At 39.7% G+C, this 19,998-nt stretch overlaps 1 protein-coding gene across 6 annotated transcripts in view; it reads left to right on the top strand.

The window, feature by feature from the left end:
* Nucleotides 1-19,998, top strand: part of ARHGAP18 (Rho GTPase activating protein 18) — a 190,924-nt gene that overhangs the window by 167,025 nt on the left and 3,901 nt on the right. For 5 of the 6 annotated variants that reach the window (XM_034669124.1, XM_034669125.1, XM_034669126.1 and 2 more), the window contains 3 exons: nucleotides 3,662-3,868; nucleotides 4,658-4,798; nucleotides 16,629-16,753. In XM_034669124.1, the coding sequence (XP_034525015.1) occupies nucleotides 3,662-3,868; nucleotides 4,658-4,798; nucleotides 16,629-16,753 (473 nt within the window). The remainder of the gene's footprint in view (nucleotides 1-3,661; nucleotides 3,869-4,657; nucleotides 4,799-16,628; nucleotides 16,754-19,998) is intronic. The other variant, XM_034669129.1, reaches the window with a different exon arrangement.

Here is a 19,998-nt window from a genome sequence, read left to right as displayed (position 1 = left end):
TCATGTCAAGAAAACAAAACCAGCTGGTAAATCTTGAAAGTTTTTCCTGTACCTCATTAAGACTCCTTGACAGAAACTAGGTAATATTCTTTCATGCCTATGGAATGAATGTTAATACTCAACTTTTCTGGATGAAAGAGTTTATGAGGATTACTGGAGTAAAATCCCTGCATCTCTACAGGAGAACTTCCAAAGAGTTATTCCCTTTACTAAGTCAGGAAGAAAAAAAAAAAAAGTCTTTTGCTTCACTGATACAGGCTGAGAAGGCAGCCTTAGGTGTTGTGTTGTTTTGGAGACAAAGGCCAGCTCCAGAAAGGGTTACATTTAAACATTGTGTGACCAGGGTTGCTGTGTAAGGGTAGATTGTGGCTGAAATAGGACAGCGTGGGGACTGATTTCCCATCAGCTTGTCAGCTGTGCCCTGACACACAGTCCTTAAAAGAGAAATTTAATCCATCTTTTTCTTATTCACATAGAGGTACCTGTCTGTGATGGCTCTGTGAATGACCAATATAAGGCAGGTATTGAAAGACACGTGATTTGCTTCAAACATGTCTGCATGCAAATGAGTTCAAATAATTGTGAGAGGAAACACTTATTCCAGTATGGTTTCTATTGGGCAAGGCTGGTCTACAACTCAATTTTGGAATTTGCCTTCAGAGTCCCAGGCACGGTCTTTTGGAAATTCTGTTTGAAGAGAAGATATATTTTTTTAAATTTTAAAATAGCTTTAATTTTTGCATATGAGTTTACTGGGAGTACAATTTTATAAATCAAGCGGGAAATACTTTCTTGGGATAAAAAATTGAAAAATGCAAAAAAAAATGTAAATGTCATAATTAAGTAATTCAGCTTTATTTAAGAGCTTAATCAGCTAGCCTTGACGAATGTTTCAGACGGGAATTCTAATAATAGAAACATTGAAACCGGAATACCATATGTACAAGAAAATAAACCATTTACGTTTAGTTCAGAGTGAAGGAAAACTCTTATTACAAGGTCATTTCAGGAAGCTTAATGCAAACTTCTCCAATTTTTACGAGCGTGGTATCACTCTTTCAGTTGCTGTTTGGAGGAATGGGATCACGTGCATGACCTTTGTAGACTACTACTACAGCACATGGAAGGGTTAGGAGCCACTGTGTTAAGCACCATGTCCTACTTTAAGCCTGAAGAGACAGATGTCTGGGCAAACTGCTTGACTGGGGTTTTTTTTTTTGTTTTTTTTTTTTTTGACCTTGGATTATTGTATATTTGGATCATGATCATAACTACTTTCGACTTGGAGGATTAATGAAGACCGGTATCAAGATATCAGTCGGGGATCCGCATTAATATAATTATTGGTGTTTATTTATCTATTTTTATTTATTTTTAGGAAGTTAGCTATATACATCGTCTTGCTCAGTTCTGGCAGGCTGGGAGATTAATATTCCTGTTTTACGAGTAATAAGACTTTAAAGGGCAGAGATGTCAAAAGTTTACCCTAAGATCTCACCCAGGAAATAAGTAACTGTGCTGGGATTCAAACTGGCTTTCAGGGAGTGGGTCCAGTGAGACTTAGGTAATACCAGACTAGTGGTAGATACTTTTTTTTTTTTTTTTTTTTAGAGGTGGGGGTAGGGGCACAGGGAGAGAGGGAGAGAGAGAATCTTAAGTAGGCTCCATGCCCCTCGTGAAGCCCAGCGTTGGGGCTCAATCTCATGACTGTGAGCTGAAATCAAGAGTGGGACACTTAACTGACCGAGCCACTGAGGAGTCCCGATACTTTTTAAAAAGGTCAGTTCTTCTATTTTGGGTAAAGAGAAAATATATCTGAAGATGAAGTGCTTTCAGCAAAGGCAAGGCTAACATTTTATTAATTTCATATCTACATACACAGAAACACACACATTCTAATATTCTGATAGTAATGGTTTAAATAATCTTATTGCATATGTGCACCACAATTAAAGTGGTTTATTACCTAACCTCTGTAATTTATGCTTTGTAAAGAAAGAGATACACTGGTCCCTGAATAATTATTCTGGTCTCTGGAACAAAATTAAATTTTTTTCCCCAAACTTCACCAATTAATCTTTTGTTCTCATTTGAGAAGGTATTCTTACTATATAACCTATGCTTGGATTATGGTTTAACTTTCTGAGAGCTGTACCAGAAATTAAATACATAAATCTTATTGTTAGATATAGAGGCTGTGCCTTTAGTTTGTTTCAAATTTTTGACGTCTATGTAGCAGCTAACCTTGATTTAAGATCCACCTGTTAACCCAGGAATTTTTTCTCCCTAAATTGTGTGAGAGATGAACAGTTTCTTTTTGTTTTTTTTTCTTTTTCTACTTCAGTACAGTTTATTTGACCCCTTTCGGTTTGGGATTTTAAGCTAAATATGAAAACATCATTCTTTTTGTAGTTAAGAGTTCAGAAACAAAAGCCAGTAGACCTTCTCCACCATTTGCTAGCTCTATGATCTCTGGTACGTTACTTAAGTTCTCTTACACCTTGTTTCCTCATCTGTACAATGGGAATGACTACAGCCTCTCTCTCCAGTAAGGAATAAGTGAGATGATGTCTAGGATGTGCTTAAAACAATGCCTCACTCACAGAGAACGTCGAATACTTGTATTGTTGTTGTTACTGTTCTAGACCAAAATTAATTCGAGGAAGAAGGCAAAAGAAGAACTTAAAGCATTAAGTCCTGTCAGGAGGAGGGCGATCGAAGTTGCCTGTGGCTGTTACAGAGGGCAGGCTCAGAGCACACAGGAGTGTTGGCAGTAGAGGTGGGAGGTGGGCGGTATCAAAATGAGCATAAGCCAGCTTGTTCTGGTGAAAAGTTCCTTTTTATTTACACATTCAGTTTTTTTTGTTTGTTTGTTTTTTTAGGTTCTTCAGCTTTCTTTTCTTTTCTTTTCTTTTCTTTTTATTTTATTTTTTTATTATTTATTTGACAGAGAGAGAGACAACCAGTGAGAGAGGGAACACAAGCAGGGGGAGTGGGAGAGGAAGAAGCAGGCTCCCAGCAGAGGAGCCTGATGTGGGGCTATATACCAGGACTCTGGGATCACGCCCTGAGCTGAAGGCAGATGCTTAAGGACTGAGCCACCCAGGCGCCCCAACGCATTCAGTTTTTAAAAACTCTTCGCTTGGTCTCTCTTCCTCCCTCCATTCCTCCACATGACAATCTCCATTCTTTTTAGATTTCATGTCAGCTCGCTATTGAGTACCTTAAAGCACATGAAACTGAGGCTAAATGAGCCTTTCTAAGGGGAATTTTTTTTTTTAATTCTTAAAGATTGAAGTGAAACACTTCCTGAAGCAAGTGAATATGTGTAGGCTATTAGAAACTGCTTTTCAGTGCGCCGTGGCTCCGGTAGGCTCTATGTCTGACGCTTCTCCATTCCTCTCCCCACTGCTGAGTTCAGATGTGTGTGCTGTCTGCCTCATTCCCCTGTGCCATAGCCCTTCACAGAACAAAGCACCACCTCAGGGTGCTAACCAAACGGAGAAGCTTTGATGGCAAGGCCCATTGAATGTAGCTAGCTGACTGTGGTTATTATGCATAACTTGCTTGTTTTTAACTAAGTAAAAATCCCATATGTGACAGTGCTTTAATCTCTTATCTTCATGAAAACACAAATCTCCAAGAGTCATTTCTGTTCCAGGCCCTGCTTGAATTTCTCCAAAGAGTAATAGACAATAGAGAGAAAAATAAGATGACAACCATGAATGTAGCAATGGTCATGGCCCCGAATCTCTTCATGTGTCACACGTTGGGTTTGAAGTCCAGCGAACAGCAAGAATTTGTAATGGCAGCTGGGACAGCTAATATCATGCACTTAATGATTAAGCATCAACAACTTCTGTGGACAGTAAGTGTATATTTTTAAGCTCTGTTAATGAGTGGTGATACCTAGTTTCTAAAGTCTTTTTAGGGTTAGATTTTCTATAAAAATGGAACCAATAGAGGTAATTTTCAGTGCAATTTGAAAGAATGAATGTCCATACACCTGAAACTAATATAACACTGTAAGTTAACTACACTGGAATTAAAATTAAAAAAATTCATGTCCACTTATTAAATCTCAATTTTTAAAATACCAGCATTATTTCATTGTTTCAATTGGGTAACTCCTAAAATATTTTATGTTTGCTAATTTCTGAGGATCAGTTTTTCCTAGATTATTGCTAGATACCCATCAGCTTTTATTGGTGAGTTTTTCTTTCTCTTTTGAGGTGAGGCTGGTTTTTAGAAGGGACTGCAGGTTAGCTAAAGGCTAGGTTGTTGACAGGTGGCTGCTAAAGGGACCAACCATCAGGGTGGTGGCCTATAATGCCAGTCACCTCAAGCAGTCTCTAATCTTGGCGTATAAGGCAGAGAAGATGGCCACTATGTCCTTGAACTTCACCAGGCCTCTTTTTGAACCTCACTTACACAATGGGAGGTAAATTACTTTGTGTGCGTGCTTTGTACTCATGGTGAATGAATAATACGATGCATTTTTTTGCATATTTAATGAATAGTGCCTGTAAAATAGCATAGTCTTACGAAATGGACAAAACCTTTACTTCTCATTTAAAACATAAAGATAATTATTTCCATAGTTCAAAAATGGTGCCACTTCTTTTTCCTCCCCAAACTTAATTTTATTTCTCCATAGATTCCCAAGTTTATTGTCAACCAAGTGAGGAAGCAAAATACTGAAAATCATAAAAAAGATAAAAAAGCCATGAAGAAATTGCTGAAGAAAATGGCTTATGACCGAGAAAAATACGAAAAGCAAGATAAGAGTACAAGTGATGTAAGAAAAACTTGAAGATATGTATTTGTGCAGATTCAGTACTGTTTTTACTATCACACACGAGAAAGAGTTTCGTATGTTTCTGTAGTGGTAGGACTTTCTACACACTTCCTGGGCCTTGGTACTACTTATAAGTTGAAAGCCTCAATAAGGGTAACTGTGCTTCTAAAGATCAGTATTAACGGTTGCTCAGGTGTTGGTGACTCAGCATGTGAGCTGTTAAAGGGGAACAAAGGAAAAGAACAGGACCAGAATGTCTCAACACACACCCACCCACCCACCCCACACACAAAGGGCTCTGTGGACACTGCAGTTGCCCACTGAATGTGTAATCTCTACCGAGTAAAGAGTCCTTGTGTGAACCACCCATCTGTTTTCTTCAGTTTTCTCATCTGTAAAATGGGGAAAAAGAACTAACTCAGAAAAACATATAGGTCAGTGGTTGGCTTACGCCTAGGATCCTTCCCGGGTTTCAGGAGGTACTGAAATGGTTAATCATTGGATCACCAGAAGAATTTGGTGAGATTTATGTTGGAATGAAGAGAATTAAAATGTTTCAAAAAAGAAATATCTACGTATCAGCATTTACGAACTGCTGTAAGAATATATTAAGAATTAGGTTTAAAATAATATATGTAAAAACACATTTATGAAGTGAGTTACCAGAGCTAACTTGAGATCCTGAAATGAAAGGGTTTCTATTGTTCTGTTTATGGTGGAGACACCCCCCTCTACCAGCGCCACCATTGAAGTTATTCAGTTACATGCTGACATCTTGTGGAATAATGTGGAAATGCAGTTATCACCTTGTGATTTTTTTTTTAATGTTAATTTTTATTTTATTTTTTGGCTTTGGCCTACTTAGGGATCTAGTCATTGTAAAAAGTATATAAATATATTCTATATTATGGCTCTCACAATTACAAAATAACATATTTTTTGGTATGAAATATTTTTGGTCCATTTTTAAGTATCTTTAAGAACATAAAATTTAATAAAGGGGAATTTTAACTAGTGTTATTTTTTTTGAGAAAGGGCTTGATATTGTCATACGTTAGAAAGGATTTTTGACATGCCATTTTTGCTTAACTTAGAACATTTTATTTCCTCTAAAACCATTACAAATATGTGAATATCATCATGTTTCATAGCTCTGCTTGTTCATATTAACTTAGGTGACTTTATAGCCCCGTCTTTTTTATAACATGATTCTCTGAGGTACGTTATCGATCTGAGGACACATTTGTCCTGTACCTTTTAAATAACAAAACCTCAGACAAAAAAATTTAAAAGTTGTGTTTTGGAGATGAAACGTTGACTTGATTTTGTTATTTACAGAGAATTTGTGTTAACTTGGATTTCTTAGTTGGCCTGAGAATTATCTCTGTACTAGTTGGATGCCATATTATCATTTGAAAGCTTGGGATTGAAACCTGGGTTTAAATCTCCATTTTATCATGTATTAGCCTGTTACTCAGTCTCTCTGAGTTGTTCATTTCTCTTTTGAGAAATTCAGTGTTTCTTTTCATGAAATGCTACTACCTGCCTCCTTGGCACGGAGCCCCCACCCCTGTCAGGTGTTCACAGACAGAGGAGGCTGGTGCTCACCCACAGGGAGCTGGGAGAGTGATCCAGAGGCTTGAGCTCACAGCCGCCACAGGTGTGATGGAAGCCTGAGAGGGGTGTCCTGGGCTACAAATCAGGAAGTGGGCATCAGAGAGGCTTCTCTGGGAAGTAGAGCTGAGATGTGAAAAACACGTAGGTGTTATTTAGGCAGAAAATTGCATAGAGAGGTATCACTAGCAGAAGAAGCTTCCTGGCAGAGTGGTAACCCCAGGTAATCATGACCCATGATGTCCTTTTGTTTGAAAAATTTTAGTCACTTATCAGAATTTTGTTGAAGGTACTTTCATTTTAATAGGGGGAATAACAACACAGAGAAAACAATTACAGAGCAACAACAGTGATGTTATTGGATGGAACACAGGCCATCTGCTTTGTGATTGGCCTCCCAATCCCATTCGCTCTTGTTAGTTTGTGTTTCTTTACTTCTCGCCCCTCCCCAAATCATTTGAATGTGTAGCATGAGATTATGGAGCATAAAATTGCCTGGGTTATTTTATTTATTTGCTACACAACTATTTAATGTATGGCTATCATGTGCCAGGCACTGTTCTAGGCGCCTGAAATACATTATTAAACAAAATAGATGAAGATTGCTGTTCTTGTGCAGCTGAAATTCTATAACTAAAAATTAATAAGCAAATTACATAGTATGTGGTAAGTGCTGTAAAAATAATAAAAATAGCACACCAAAAGGGAATTGAGAGAGGGAGTCCCTTGCAATGTTCAGTTGGGTGGTCTAGGTATTATTCATTTGTATGAAGACGGGAAGGGGGGACAGGGAGCCAAGCTGGATGTATTTCTCAGGAAGCACAGAGGAATAGTCTGTCAAAGGCCTTTTGGCAGAAACTTGCTTGAGGTATTTGAGGACCAGCAAGGAGTGCTTTGTGACCCGACTGGAGCTGGCAAGGGAGATGGCAATATGAGATTGAGATCGCAGGGACCATTGGACCAATAGATTACATAGGCCATCTTTAAGAATTTGAGTTTATCGTGAGTGAAGTGGAGCCATTGCAGGATTTGAGCAAAAGCTTGAAAATCTATGTTTTAAAATGTTCCCTTGGACTATTGGGTTGAGAATAGACTCTAGGAGAGCCAGCATAGGTGGGGAGACCATGTAAGAGGGTGAGGTTCATGTCTTAATCCAAGTGAGAGACCAGGATATTAGCAGTGGAGATGATGTGGTCATATTCTCTGTCTCTTGAAGTTAGAGCCATTAGAACTCCTTCGAGTCAAAATGATATGAGTTGTAAGAGAAAGAAGTAAACAGTGACTCCAAGGTGTTTGGCCCAAGAAATTGGAAGGATGGAATTGCCCCTTCAACAGGGAAGGGGCAGAAAGATTGAGTGTGAGATTTGTGTTAGAAAAGTAAGTAGAGATGTTTGAGGGTGTTTGGTGGGAAAATTAGATCAGAGGGGCCATTGAGGTGCATGGAGGAGCAGCGGTAGAACGAAGGCCAGAATGGGTTCTAGTGGGAGCCAGGCTTCTGTTCTGAGGAAAGTCTTGACTCCGGGAGTTACAGGATTATTTTTGCCCTTTTTTTAAAAGGTTTTATTTATTTGTCAGAGAGAGCAAGCACGTGTGCACACAAGCAGGGGGAGCAGCAGGCAGAGGGAGAAGCAGACTCCCTGCTGGGGATGGAGCCTGACTCAGGACTTGATCCCAGGACCTTGGGATCATGACGTGAGCTGAAGACAGATGCTTAACCCACTGAGCCACCCAGGCATCCCTGTATTTGCATTTTAAAATCATTGCTATGATGTCAGACGAAGGAAAGTTCGGAGCAGTGAAAAATAGGAGGTTAGGTGGGAGAGACCAGCAAATTTCATTGCTGATGGGAGTACATAAATTGGTAGAATCCCTCTGGAGAGCAGTTGGCATGTGGCAAAGACCAGAAAACCATGCTCGTCATAGAATTCAGAAATTCCTTCAAAGGGAGTAATAAGATGAATGTGCAAAGAGTTATGCTTAAGTTCATTGCCATATTCTTGATCCTGGCGAGAATTAGTAGTCCAAAAGGATATAGTCGGTTACATATGTTATAGGATATTTATGTGGTGAAATATGATGGAAATACAAGTGTATATATTGACATTGGAAGATGTTCTTAGTATATTAAAGAAAAGTTACAAATTAGTGAATATTGCCATATTTGTAAGGGGTAATAATTATCGTGAGGTCAGGCATGGTGCTAAACATTTGCAAACATCATCTCATTTAATACTTACAGGAGTTTAATTGAAGTATACGGTTTTATTGTCTCGCTTTTTTAATAGATGAGGAAAGTAAGCATCAGCAATCTTAAATAACTTACTGAAGGTTATCTAGATAGAAAGTGGGGCAGCTGGAATTTGAAACCCAATCTGGATGACCTTAAGTCCGGGTCTCTTTACTTTTATCCTCTATTTTTCTATAGGGCATAGAAAAACTCTGAGAAGGATATGTACCCCAGTCCTGGGCCAATGAGTTGTAATACAGCGAACATGCATTACTGCTATTACTAACATGGGTTTAATGGATAGCTTTTTTTTTTTTTTAAGATTTTATTTATTTATGTGACAGAGAGACAGCTAGCGAGAGAGGGAACACAGCAGGAGAATGGGAGAGGAAGAAGCAGGCTCCCAGCGGAGGAGCCCGATGTGGGACTCGATCCTGGAATGCCGGGATCACGCCCTGAGCCCAAGGCAGACGCTTAACGACTGCGCTACCCAGGCACCCCTAATGGATAGCTTTTAACACAGTCCTGGGCAATGCCAAGACCCGGCAATGGGAATGGAAAGGAAGGTTAAATGCAAGCCAGGAGGACCCACAAGATGTGGAAACTAATGGGATATGAAGAATGTAGAATGAGGAGAAATCTAGAATGACTCGCTTATTTGACTCTCAATGATTTTCTCATTGAGAGAAACCACTACGCGAAAGGAAGAGCCTTTGATGAGGTAGTCATTTTTTGACATTTGTAGCTGACTTGTCTGTGTGAACGTGCTTTGGCTACAAGGGTCTGAAGCTCAGAAAGAGGCCAAAGCTGGAGGTGTGGTTTTGGGACTAGCAGAGAGATTGCCCTTAGAGCCAAAAACAGCAATATTTTAGTGGTGGGCCATGGGAGAAGGGCTGGTAAAAAACGCCAAGAAATAATAGGAAGTCAGAGGAAGCAGAAAATTATAGAGTCTTAGAAGCCCAGGGAGGGAGACTAGGTAGGTAAATGAGCTTGGTTAGTAGTACCCCATGCTAGAGAGAGGTTGAGTAAGGTTAACGTTGGACAGAGGTCCAGTGAATTTTGCTTTTGAAAGGTCACTTCTGACTTTCTCCAAAGCATTGTCAGTATCTATTGATGGAAGAAGCCAGATTGCCAGGTATTGAAGAGGGAAATGACAAGAGACTGTAGATCATGAAAATTCATCAATTTTTTAAAGCATTCTGTATGCTATTAATGCTAACTATATATAATCAGGATTCATGCGATTGAGACGTGCTTGACTAGATAAATTAATTGTTTGAACCAGGTTGTAAGGGACACAATCTACTTAATAAGACAAATGTTTTTAATGACTGCAGCATCTTAATTTTTTGATACAAATGTGAATTTCTTGAGTCCTAAAGACACATCAATTGCAGCAGGAGGAAACACTTGGTGAAAACAACAAAATTGTAGACCATTAAAAATAACAATTTTGTGATAGCCTTTAACTTGCAGTTGGGATTGATATTACACACACACACACACACACACACACACACATCACATACCAGAAGTCATGTGGCTTGAGGATATAGTTCTAGCTCTGCCATCAACGAGACATTAATGACAAATCATTTTATCTCTCTGAGCCTCACTTTCCTCTATCAGATGAGGGGTAAGACCAGATTAATGCTATCTCATCCAAAGTGTTCAATACGGTTATCTGTAGTAGTATTTTTTATAAAACATGACTGGGCCACCCCCTGGACCCAGGGTCAGAATCTCTCAGAGCAGGATCTTGCCATGTGTATTATATAAAAACTGTAAGTGTGATTTTCCCCCCATTTGGTATGTATGTGTGTGTAAACATATATTTAATTGTATTATTGTAAATTGAATTTTTCTTACCTATACATGAAAAAAGTAGTATATGAACCCCATAAACCCATGACCAATAATCAAACTGTTTTTCTAATCTCATTCCATCCTGTCTCCCACACTTTGTTTCCTTTTAGTATTTTTAAGGAAATCACAGACATGTCATCATTTTGCCCATAATTACCTCAAATCACATCTCTGCCTAGTAAGAGTCTAGGGCAGCTTTGATGAGCATCTGATTATGAATTGCGGAATCATGCAGGTTTCCAGTCCATTGTGGACTTTGATCTGTATGATTTTTCTACTGTCATTCAAGCTCACCTTTCAAAGTAAAGGGAAGCTGTACATTTTTTTTTTTAAGATTCATTTATTTATTAGAGAGAGAGAGAGAGAGAGAATGCACATGAGCAAGAGGGACAGAGGGAGAGGGAGAGAGAATCCCAAACAGATTCTGCACCCAGCATGGAGGAGGATGCAGGGCTTGATCTCACCACCACGAGATTAAGATCATGACCCAAGCCAAAACCAAGGGTTGGACATTCAACTGACTGTACCACCCAGGTGCCTTGGGAAGCTGAACCTTTATGAGAAAGCGATTTTGCGAACTAAGCCGAGCTCCTCACATCTTCCCTCATTTGTAGAGGGAATGTTCCCTCTGTGGTTAACTTTGGTTTTTAGGATGATCTCGTGTCACATCCTTAATTTACAGTTGAGGAACGCAATTTTTAGAGAGCTTACATGATTTGCTAAAAGATCCAAAATGATCTTGTAACAGTTTAACATTTAGGGCTTCGGGCATGGAAAAGAAATCTGTTGCTGCCACTTTCTGCCATTCTTCTCCAGAAGAATCCCAGAGTTGGCAGCAGTGCGGTGCAGATTCGGGGTTGTTTATAGCCAGGGCTGCATGTCTATGGTCATAACTCTGTTTAGAATTCCATCTCTGGTTTCATTTAACAGCCTGACCCAGAGCATCATTACAGGTATTGTTTTAAGCATCTGCTGTAGGTCTGGAAACAGTTTGTGGATCTACTTGGGGACTCACATGGAAAATCAAATTATAGTATCAAGCACAAAAATCTTGTTTCTTTTTAAGACATTTTGTGTGTTTTTTTTTAAAGATTTAATTTATTTATTCGACAGAGATAGAGACAACCAGTGAGAGAGGGAACACAAGTAGGGGGAGTGGGAGAGGAAGAAGCAGGCTCATAGCAGAGGAGCCTGACGTGGTGCTCGATCCCACAACGCCGGGATCACGCCCTGAGCCGAAGGCAGACGCTTAACCGCTGTGACACCCAGGCGCCCCAAGACCTTTTGTGATTTTTTTATAGTGCATAAAAATACCATATTAAAAGAGAAAAATATCAGAACTTAATTTTGTTGTAAATTAAACACATATTACTATAGAAGTTATTTCAGGTTCTTCTTTAAAAGTCTTCGAATCTGAGTTGGACAAAAGTTTAAACATTTAGATAATAAAGGGCCAATTATAATCAGGACTTAGGCAGTTCAAGATAGCAGAGAATGCCTTTGATATTTCTACCTCCAATCAGACTAAGGTGATGAATATGCCATTTTAGTTTAAGATACCTTGCTAAAATGTCCTTGTTTAATTTCCTAAAATATGTGTTATATTCTTTCTCTTAAGAAAGTTGTATTTCCAGTTTGCTCTTTTGAAGATAAAAGATTCTCTGTAGCATTAAAAATCTCAGCTTTACGTTTAACTTAGCTTTTAATGGAAAAAAAAGAAATTAATATCTCTTTTAAAGGTCTGACGTTGAATTTCTAATCTAGGATGCAAAAATATGAGCAATGCTGTGTTCATCTATGTGTTACAAAGAAATACTAAAATCACTTTCTATTTGGTCAAATAATAAATAACAAGAAATAGAATCTTGTTTTTAAAAATATACTTTAGTTCAAAATATGAAACACGTGAGGACCATATGAGATTATTTTCTCCATTATAACAGTTTTTGTATGCATAAGAGATTATTATTTTGTAAGTTGTAAAATCCTTTGTGACTAAATTTTAATGGTGTGTTAGTGAAATCCTGCTCTTCTCCAGTCTTGCCGTATATCACATAACTTCAGCTCACCAGCACAACAAAAATAAATACATAAAAAAATAAGAAAGTCACAGCTGTTAAGACAAAAAAAAAAAACCTGTGAAATAGGAAGGTTATGAAGATTATACTATTCGTAGACTCAGTTATTACTATGGCACAAGTTAAGAACAGACTGGCTTAATGATCAGGCGTGTTGTGTCTCTTCAAAGCTTGGCAGCTCAATGTAATTAGTATACTAATAGCTTGAGTACTTGATACACCATGATTCTGGAGCTTAATAGTATTTGTCATACACCATTTAAACCAGCGTTTTGGCATCATTTATTGTTTATTGTCTTTAGCAAATATCATTTAGCCACCCTTGTCAAGATATCCAGAAAAAAAGTTTCCAGAAACAACTTCTAAACTCTCCATCTTCCACCATTATATCTCTTTCACCATTATATCTACCAGTTAGATGCATTTCTTCTCCAACAGTGAAAGGCATGGCAGATTCAAAGTAAGTCAGACTCTTCTATGTATGTTTTGTTGCGAAAATTTGGATGGGATGTATTACTACAGAAACAAACACTTAAGAATTGTTCCTGTCATATACACCCATGCAGGCACACATACAGGCACATATACGCACATACACCTTCCCTCCTAGAACAGTCTCCTTAGTTGTCAGGGAATGTGGCCGGTCAACCTAGGAGGGTGCCATGTGCCATTGCTAGCCCAGAGAAGAGGGTTCCGCAGGTGCTGATACTCTAGTGCTATGCGAAAGGAGTCAAAATAGTATAGTTAGTAGTTTGGGAAGGGCTAACGCTGATCCAGAACTGGCCTAGCTTCACCCCCTGCTCACAGAGGCGAAGGGGTGAGAAAGTGTAGTTTCACAGCCAGAGGGAATCTGTCCCCATGCCACTCCGCATCTTCTGGCAAGAGCCGTAATACGGCAATTACCTGACATTTCACATACACAGGAGAGCTCTCGAGTGTCCTCAGAAGCTAGTCCCTGGACCTCTTCCTTCCAAACTCTGTCAGAGAGACTCTGGATTCCTGTGTCACACGGGCTGCTCTTGGGCGTAACCCCCAACATTACACTGACGTCAGTGCGGTGTTGTATAAAGAAGCATGGTGGTTCTCTCTAAAGCACTCACTCTGAGCTCACATAGAAGGTGTAGGCCATGGCCACAGTTAAATTAGAGGCCTTCCGTTGTTCATGAGGGGTCTTTCCTCAGTAGTAGAGGAAATACCGTACTATAGATGGGGGCAACTTGTTTCTTTTAGAAAATGTTCCTCAGGCAGTCTTTTTGCTACTTAGGAAATACACGTTGGTCTATGTTATTTTATTCTAGAGAAATAACTACAGTGTTAGCATAGCATTCTTAGAAATGTTTTGGAGTGATTCATCTAATCAATAAATATTTGCTAGCTGGCTCCAGCTGACTCAGATATGTGGTATGTAATGAGAATGCATGTGTCATATGTTAGAGTCCCATCGTAGAAGAGTTTAAGTGGAAGGCAGAAAATTCCTTTTGACTCTGTGGATCATGGAAGGTTCTATGGAGTTTGATGTATTTAAGTTGGGCTTGAAAAATTGATAGCAGAAGATACTACAGAAGAGGAGTGGGGCATACAGAAAGATAGGAAAGCCTGGGTGTTTGTAGCAAATTTTGGTTGGCCTTTTTAATCCGAACAATAGAATGTACCACCGGAATAGTGGGGAAAAGGGCAGGCAGCAGAGAAAGGTTGTCATGTCCCTGAACTCTGTGGCAGTGTATTATTTTTCTGGAACATTTTGCTTTTGTCACTCATTTCTTGTGGACCTTCTATATGTAAAAAATTATTATCACCTTACTTCACTTCCAATGTCAGCATAGATTTGCCTGCCTTTTTGATATTTTAGGGTTGGATAAGATGTAATTATGGGGGCAGTTTTTGTCACTATTATTTTTGCCAAAGAAAACCTGTATGTAAGGATATCTGGCACTATGACTTGAGCAGATTTCCTAACTTTCTTAAATGAGCATAAAGTATTTGGGTGTCTGCAAACCCTAGCCCGCCGTTCAGGGCCCTCCAAATATAATTGTAATAGACTAACCGAATCCAAAATACCAATAATTGTTTCTTAATTGAGTGGACAAGGTAGATTAAGGTTTTATGGACACAGACTCTGTGCTTCATTGTTGCTCTTACAATTTTACTCCCAACATTCGTGTTGTCTGCAAGCATATTGTTTGCAACCTCCTCTGAGGAAACAGGTGAAGTCTGGCCAGCAGGTAGAAGGACCACTGTGGGATATAGGCTAGTGATGAAACCCAAGGGAACAGGGCATGTAGCATGATCGCTGAGTTAGAAGATACACCATTTGGAATTAATATCCGCTGGGGGGGGAGGGCACACTACCACATAAAATGTCCCATCCATTGTAAGAAGCAGCTCACTTTCCAGGGTTACAAATGAAAATGTCACAGAATCAAGGAAAAATGTAACTTAGATTTAAATCTGAGGGGAGAGGGAGGTGAGAGACTAGACTAAGTTATAGGACCAAAATACATGCCCCAGAAATTGAAAGTCAACAAACCAAGCCAAGGGGCAAGGCTGGTTGGGAAGGAAGCAGACATTGAGGGTTCTGGGAATGGGTTGGGATTGGGTCCTTCAGGGATGGGGTTGAGCACATTTCCCCCAGGAAGAGAAGTTAAAGGACACTAGGAACGCAGTCCCTCTTCCAGCAGGATGGCGAGTGGGCAGCCCTGGAACGCACTGTCTGTCTTTGGCTGGAGGGAGGGCTCCCGTGGCCCTTCGCTGAGTGGTCAGGTGAGGGCAGCAGAGTCTCACACGTTGGCGTGAGGCCCTCTGCCATGTCTCCACAGATGTAACGGGGGCTTGCAGCCCTCTGGGGAGCAAAGCCATGGTCTTACCCAATCCCATGCTTCCTTGTATGGTCTTACATGAATATCGCGTCTTTTCTTTGTTATTCTCACACTACGTTTCACAGGTTACCGAGAAGAAAGTGGAAATTTTTTGGAGGCACTTACATTTTGATGTAGCCTAATTCTAAAGCCATGTTATTTTTGTTGAACTTTGAAAGTTATCACATTAATTCCACTCATGGTCTATCTGTGCTTTATGTTGAGGTGGGGGATAACAGCAATTCAAGACCATGTACATTACAAAAAAAAATGATACTGTGAGTACAAAAAATACTGCGTACTAAGAGACTTGTGTCTTACCTCCTAGGTAAGTAGACCGAGCACAGTGCTTGGTACTCAGTCAATGCTTAGTGAATTTCAGTTTAATGAAACAGGGTTTTGTAGTATTTAAAGCATTATCTTTAAACATAATTTGTGCATGCCATTTGTCCTAAGGTCTGTTCTTGACATATAACTGTAAATAATCAATTAACTATTTATTGTAGTGGAATGATTAGGAATTAATTAAGCTTACTATTTCGAATGTCACAGCTGATATTTTGGTATTATAGTCCTCAAAACCTTTCACCGACATCTTACCAAATACATAAACAGTTCTTAACATCTATAGGCAGAGGATTTAGAATTGGTCCTCTGAAGTTCGAAGTATGTGGTCACAGTGGAAGCTTAACAGGCAAGGGAGAAGCAGACGCAATCCAGATGGATAGAAAAGTCTGTTTCATTTTCTTCCAAAGACGCTGAGGAACAAAAATTTCTGTGAAATTTGGTCAGTGCACAGGAAGATGTTTAAAATGCATACATTGCAATAGCACACAAAGTAACTTCTTTCTGATTCAATTTCATAAATTGCTCCATGAAGAAGCACTCTCTAGTAGATAATACTCAGAAATCAGCACTTAATATGGCAGTAATGGTTATTGCTGTCATTCTTTACATCTTTAAAAATAATTAAGCATTACTGCATAGGCATTATAAAGTTCCCCTATCACCATTAAGAGGATATTTGAGGTTTGATGTAATTTAGCAAATTACATTATACAGTAGTTAAGGTTTTTATGTAGTGAAGTGAAATGCGTCGTAGTTAAGCACACTTACCATATAATGCATTGTACAGAGTTACATGTTCCAGCTGCTGCCAGCTTTGTTCCAGTGTCATTATTGCTTTGCAGGCTGACGTTCCTCAGGGAGTGATTCGAGTGCAAGCTCCCCATCTTTCGAAAGTTTCCATGGCAATACAGCTAACTGAAGAACTAAAAGCCAGTGATGTACTTGCCAGGTTTCTCAGCCAAGAAAGGTAGAGGCCTGTTTTGTTTTCATCATTCCATGGTATAACTCACCCCCGCACGTGCGCGCTCTCCCTCCATCACGAGGGTGATGTGAAGTGCTTCAGAATTTTGTTTTCCCAGCAGAAAAGAAGAACAGACTTAATAATTAGACGGTTGGAATGAGCTGGGTTCATTTGAGGTAGTTTATGTGCAGGTGAGCCTGTTGCGAGCAGGGTTTTGGAGCCTGCCTTCACTCCGCCTGCAGTGGGTTTAGCACAGGAGACCACTCGATATTCTTTCCAGAATATGTGGATTGGAGGTTAATTACTGCATGGGGGCTGTTAGGAAAATCACTAAATAAGATGCGGTGGGATTAAAACAAAGAAACAAAAAATACAATTCTTTGTATGAAATATAATGAATAAAAAGAAATGCTTAAATTGAAAAGCAAGGTCTAAAGAATCAAGAGAGGATAACCAGTCCCTGGAGCTTTGAGGTCCCCCGGATACAGAGCACACCGTCCAGGTCAGGGACAACCAAGCCTTCTCCTCTGTTCTGGTGCTGATGGGGTAGGAGGAGTCCTCTGAAAGCCTTTGGGATCCCTCTGATGATATTAGAACATACGCTTTCTGAAACATCTTACAATAACTTTTCTTAAATTTTAGAGGTTTAACAAGTGTATTGGGTTTGCAGTTTTTATCCTTCTTATTTTTTAGCTAAAGTTTTATTTTAATGATCCCCCCCATTGAAAATTAATCTAAATTTTTTTTAAAAAGGAAATCCAGGGCACTGGTATTTTAGCTTATGAATTCTCTGATTCAGTCTTCCATAGAATGTCACGTCTGCATCGTAACGTTCAAGGGCATCAGTGAAGTTTTCTGCCAAAACCTCTCTAGCGTTAATACAGTACCACAAGTATTTAACATGCCTCTGCTCTGTTTAAGGCCCTCTGCTAGATGTCAGAAGGGGTGTAAAGATATATTTTGAAGTGTCTTCCCTCAGCGTTTATAAACTGGGAGAAGAGATGAGCCTGAGCAGGAGCAGATGGTGGGGAAATAGAAGAGAGGCTTCCTGGTCGTATCTGGGCTTTCAGTAAGCCAGCACCAACTCCCTTTCAACAGTACTGTGAAGTAAGCACTAATATTACTTCTGTTTTACTGATAAGAAAACCGAGACTTTTCAAGGTCACACATTTCATAGGTGGTGGTGCTAAATTCCAAATGCACGGTTTCCATCTCCAAAGGCTTCCCTTTAAACACCCTCCTTGTAAGTCCGGATCTAGCAACCATCATGGATCTGGGGCCATTGGTGCAGAGTCAAGGAGGAGATGGAATTTTAGGGGAGTAAGCCCTGGAGCAGTTAGGTATCTTTGCTCCCTAAAAGGTGTCTCTGCTTCATGAAATCAATCCACTTCCTGTCTACTCTCTGCTGTGACCTAGTAGATATCAGCTCTTGCCATTCTCCTCCCCAGGGACGACTGCCCATCTTCCCCCAGAGTGGGTACCTGGAGATCACTTGGCCGTACTTCGGATATACAAGCAGCTCTTTCAGCCTAGATACAGTTAATTTACAGAGTATTTACTCTAAGGACCCAAGTGTTCAGTTGAGTCTACTTTTGCTGCTGTCCTTGCAGATGGCAGAAGAGGTGATTGTGAAGTCAACTGTGACTTTAATATTTAGGGGATAACATGATTGATATAGAAAGCACCAGATTTCTGACAATTGTCCTCTGCATATTTGGATTTTCTGCTTGGGATGCTTTTATTAAATAAGCATTTGCTGCCCCCTGGAGTGGGGTCCGTTTCTCTACCTCCTCCTTTCTCCCCATCCTGCTCCACCCAGAGGGAAGTCTGGTAGACGTCTCCATCCATTGCTAAGCACCCCCCACCCCAGCTGCTCCTGTTTCATTTTAAGCTAGATTTATAATCCCTTTGGGTCCGAAGTTTTTCATGTGTAAAAGTAGACCATAATAGGACCTGGGTTATAGTCTTGTGATAATGAACTAGGAAAATGACTGTGAAGCACAGAGCACTATCTGTTTGGGCCTCATAAGTGAAATTCTCAGCAAGTGTTTATATATACGTTCTCTTCCACCACGTTCTGCTCTTCTCCCACTTGCGTTCTGCCAGCGTAGGGGCAGTTGGAAACCCTACCTCCCCATCTTTTTTCCTCCCCAACTTTCTCCACCAAAGATAAGAACACATGAATGACATAAAGTGAATGTACAATAAGTTTCACATTTACTCACCAGTCTTGTTAAAGGCTGTTGCCTTTTCTCTAATTATGGATTTGTTGATTAGCATTATGCAAAGCTTGTATTTACCAGGAAATCCAGTCGAGATTTCTTTAAAGTAGAACAAGAACACAGATAACTGGAGAAACAATCTGAGAGCAATATCTAACTAGGTTCTTTCGTTTTTCCCTGATCAAGTCTCCCCAATCATTCAGCTTGGTTTTCATAGAAATAATGGCTCTTTTTTTACTCCTAGTTCATTGCATTATATACTATATTATAAATAAAAACAATTATTTAATTTTAAAAACAAGCATACACTGGTTCGGACTAAAGTGAGCTGTCCCTCAGTGAGGATACAACTCAGCAGGTGGGCCTTAAGTGTGGGGGCGTGTAAAGCCCCGAGTGTCTATCATGTTCCAGACAGAGAGTAGTCAGAGTTGGATAACCCCGATGAGTCATTGGACAGTTGGTTAGGAAAGCGTCTACTGTGCCATATTTTTCATGATGGTTTGAATAAAAGTCAGATCTGCTTTTCCCTTTACAGTTCCAGGGAGTGTGTCTTCGGGGCCTTACAGGAGTGGTTCACAAACCCTTCCGTGCATCACAGTCCACCAGAGAGCATTTGAAAAACAGATTCTTTGGCTTGACCTAGACGTACAAAATCAGTTTTAGAGCTCTGGGTCTGAATTTTTAGCAGGCTTCTCAGGTAATTTGTATACAGAGTTTTGAAAACCACTGAATTTTACTAGTTTTTATTATTCAAACCTAACGTTCTGGAAGAGTTTGTTCTTTGAAGAGCATAACTCTGTAAATGTGTCTCCTTCTTGTGAGGGCTTCATAATGACTATTTGCTTCTACTTTGAGTGCATGTAACTCCTGTATGTGAATGGCCAACACAGGAAGGGTTGTGAACCACGTCCTATTCTTTACATTCATCTTGCGTACGATGAAAGTTGTCAGCACGGCAAACACATGATAGATACTTATTGAATAAATGCAGTGTGAAAATGAAGGTGGAAATACTTCTTTTTGTAGTTT

The sequence above is a fragment of the Ailuropoda melanoleuca genome, chromosome 10 (genome assembly GCF_002007445.2).
Source record: "Ailuropoda melanoleuca isolate Jingjing chromosome 10, ASM200744v2, whole genome shotgun sequence".
Taxonomy (NCBI): domain Eukaryota; kingdom Metazoa; phylum Chordata; class Mammalia; order Carnivora; family Ursidae; genus Ailuropoda; species Ailuropoda melanoleuca.
Note: the sequence above shows the minus strand (reverse complement) of the source record. Positions and strands in the feature narration are given on the sequence as shown.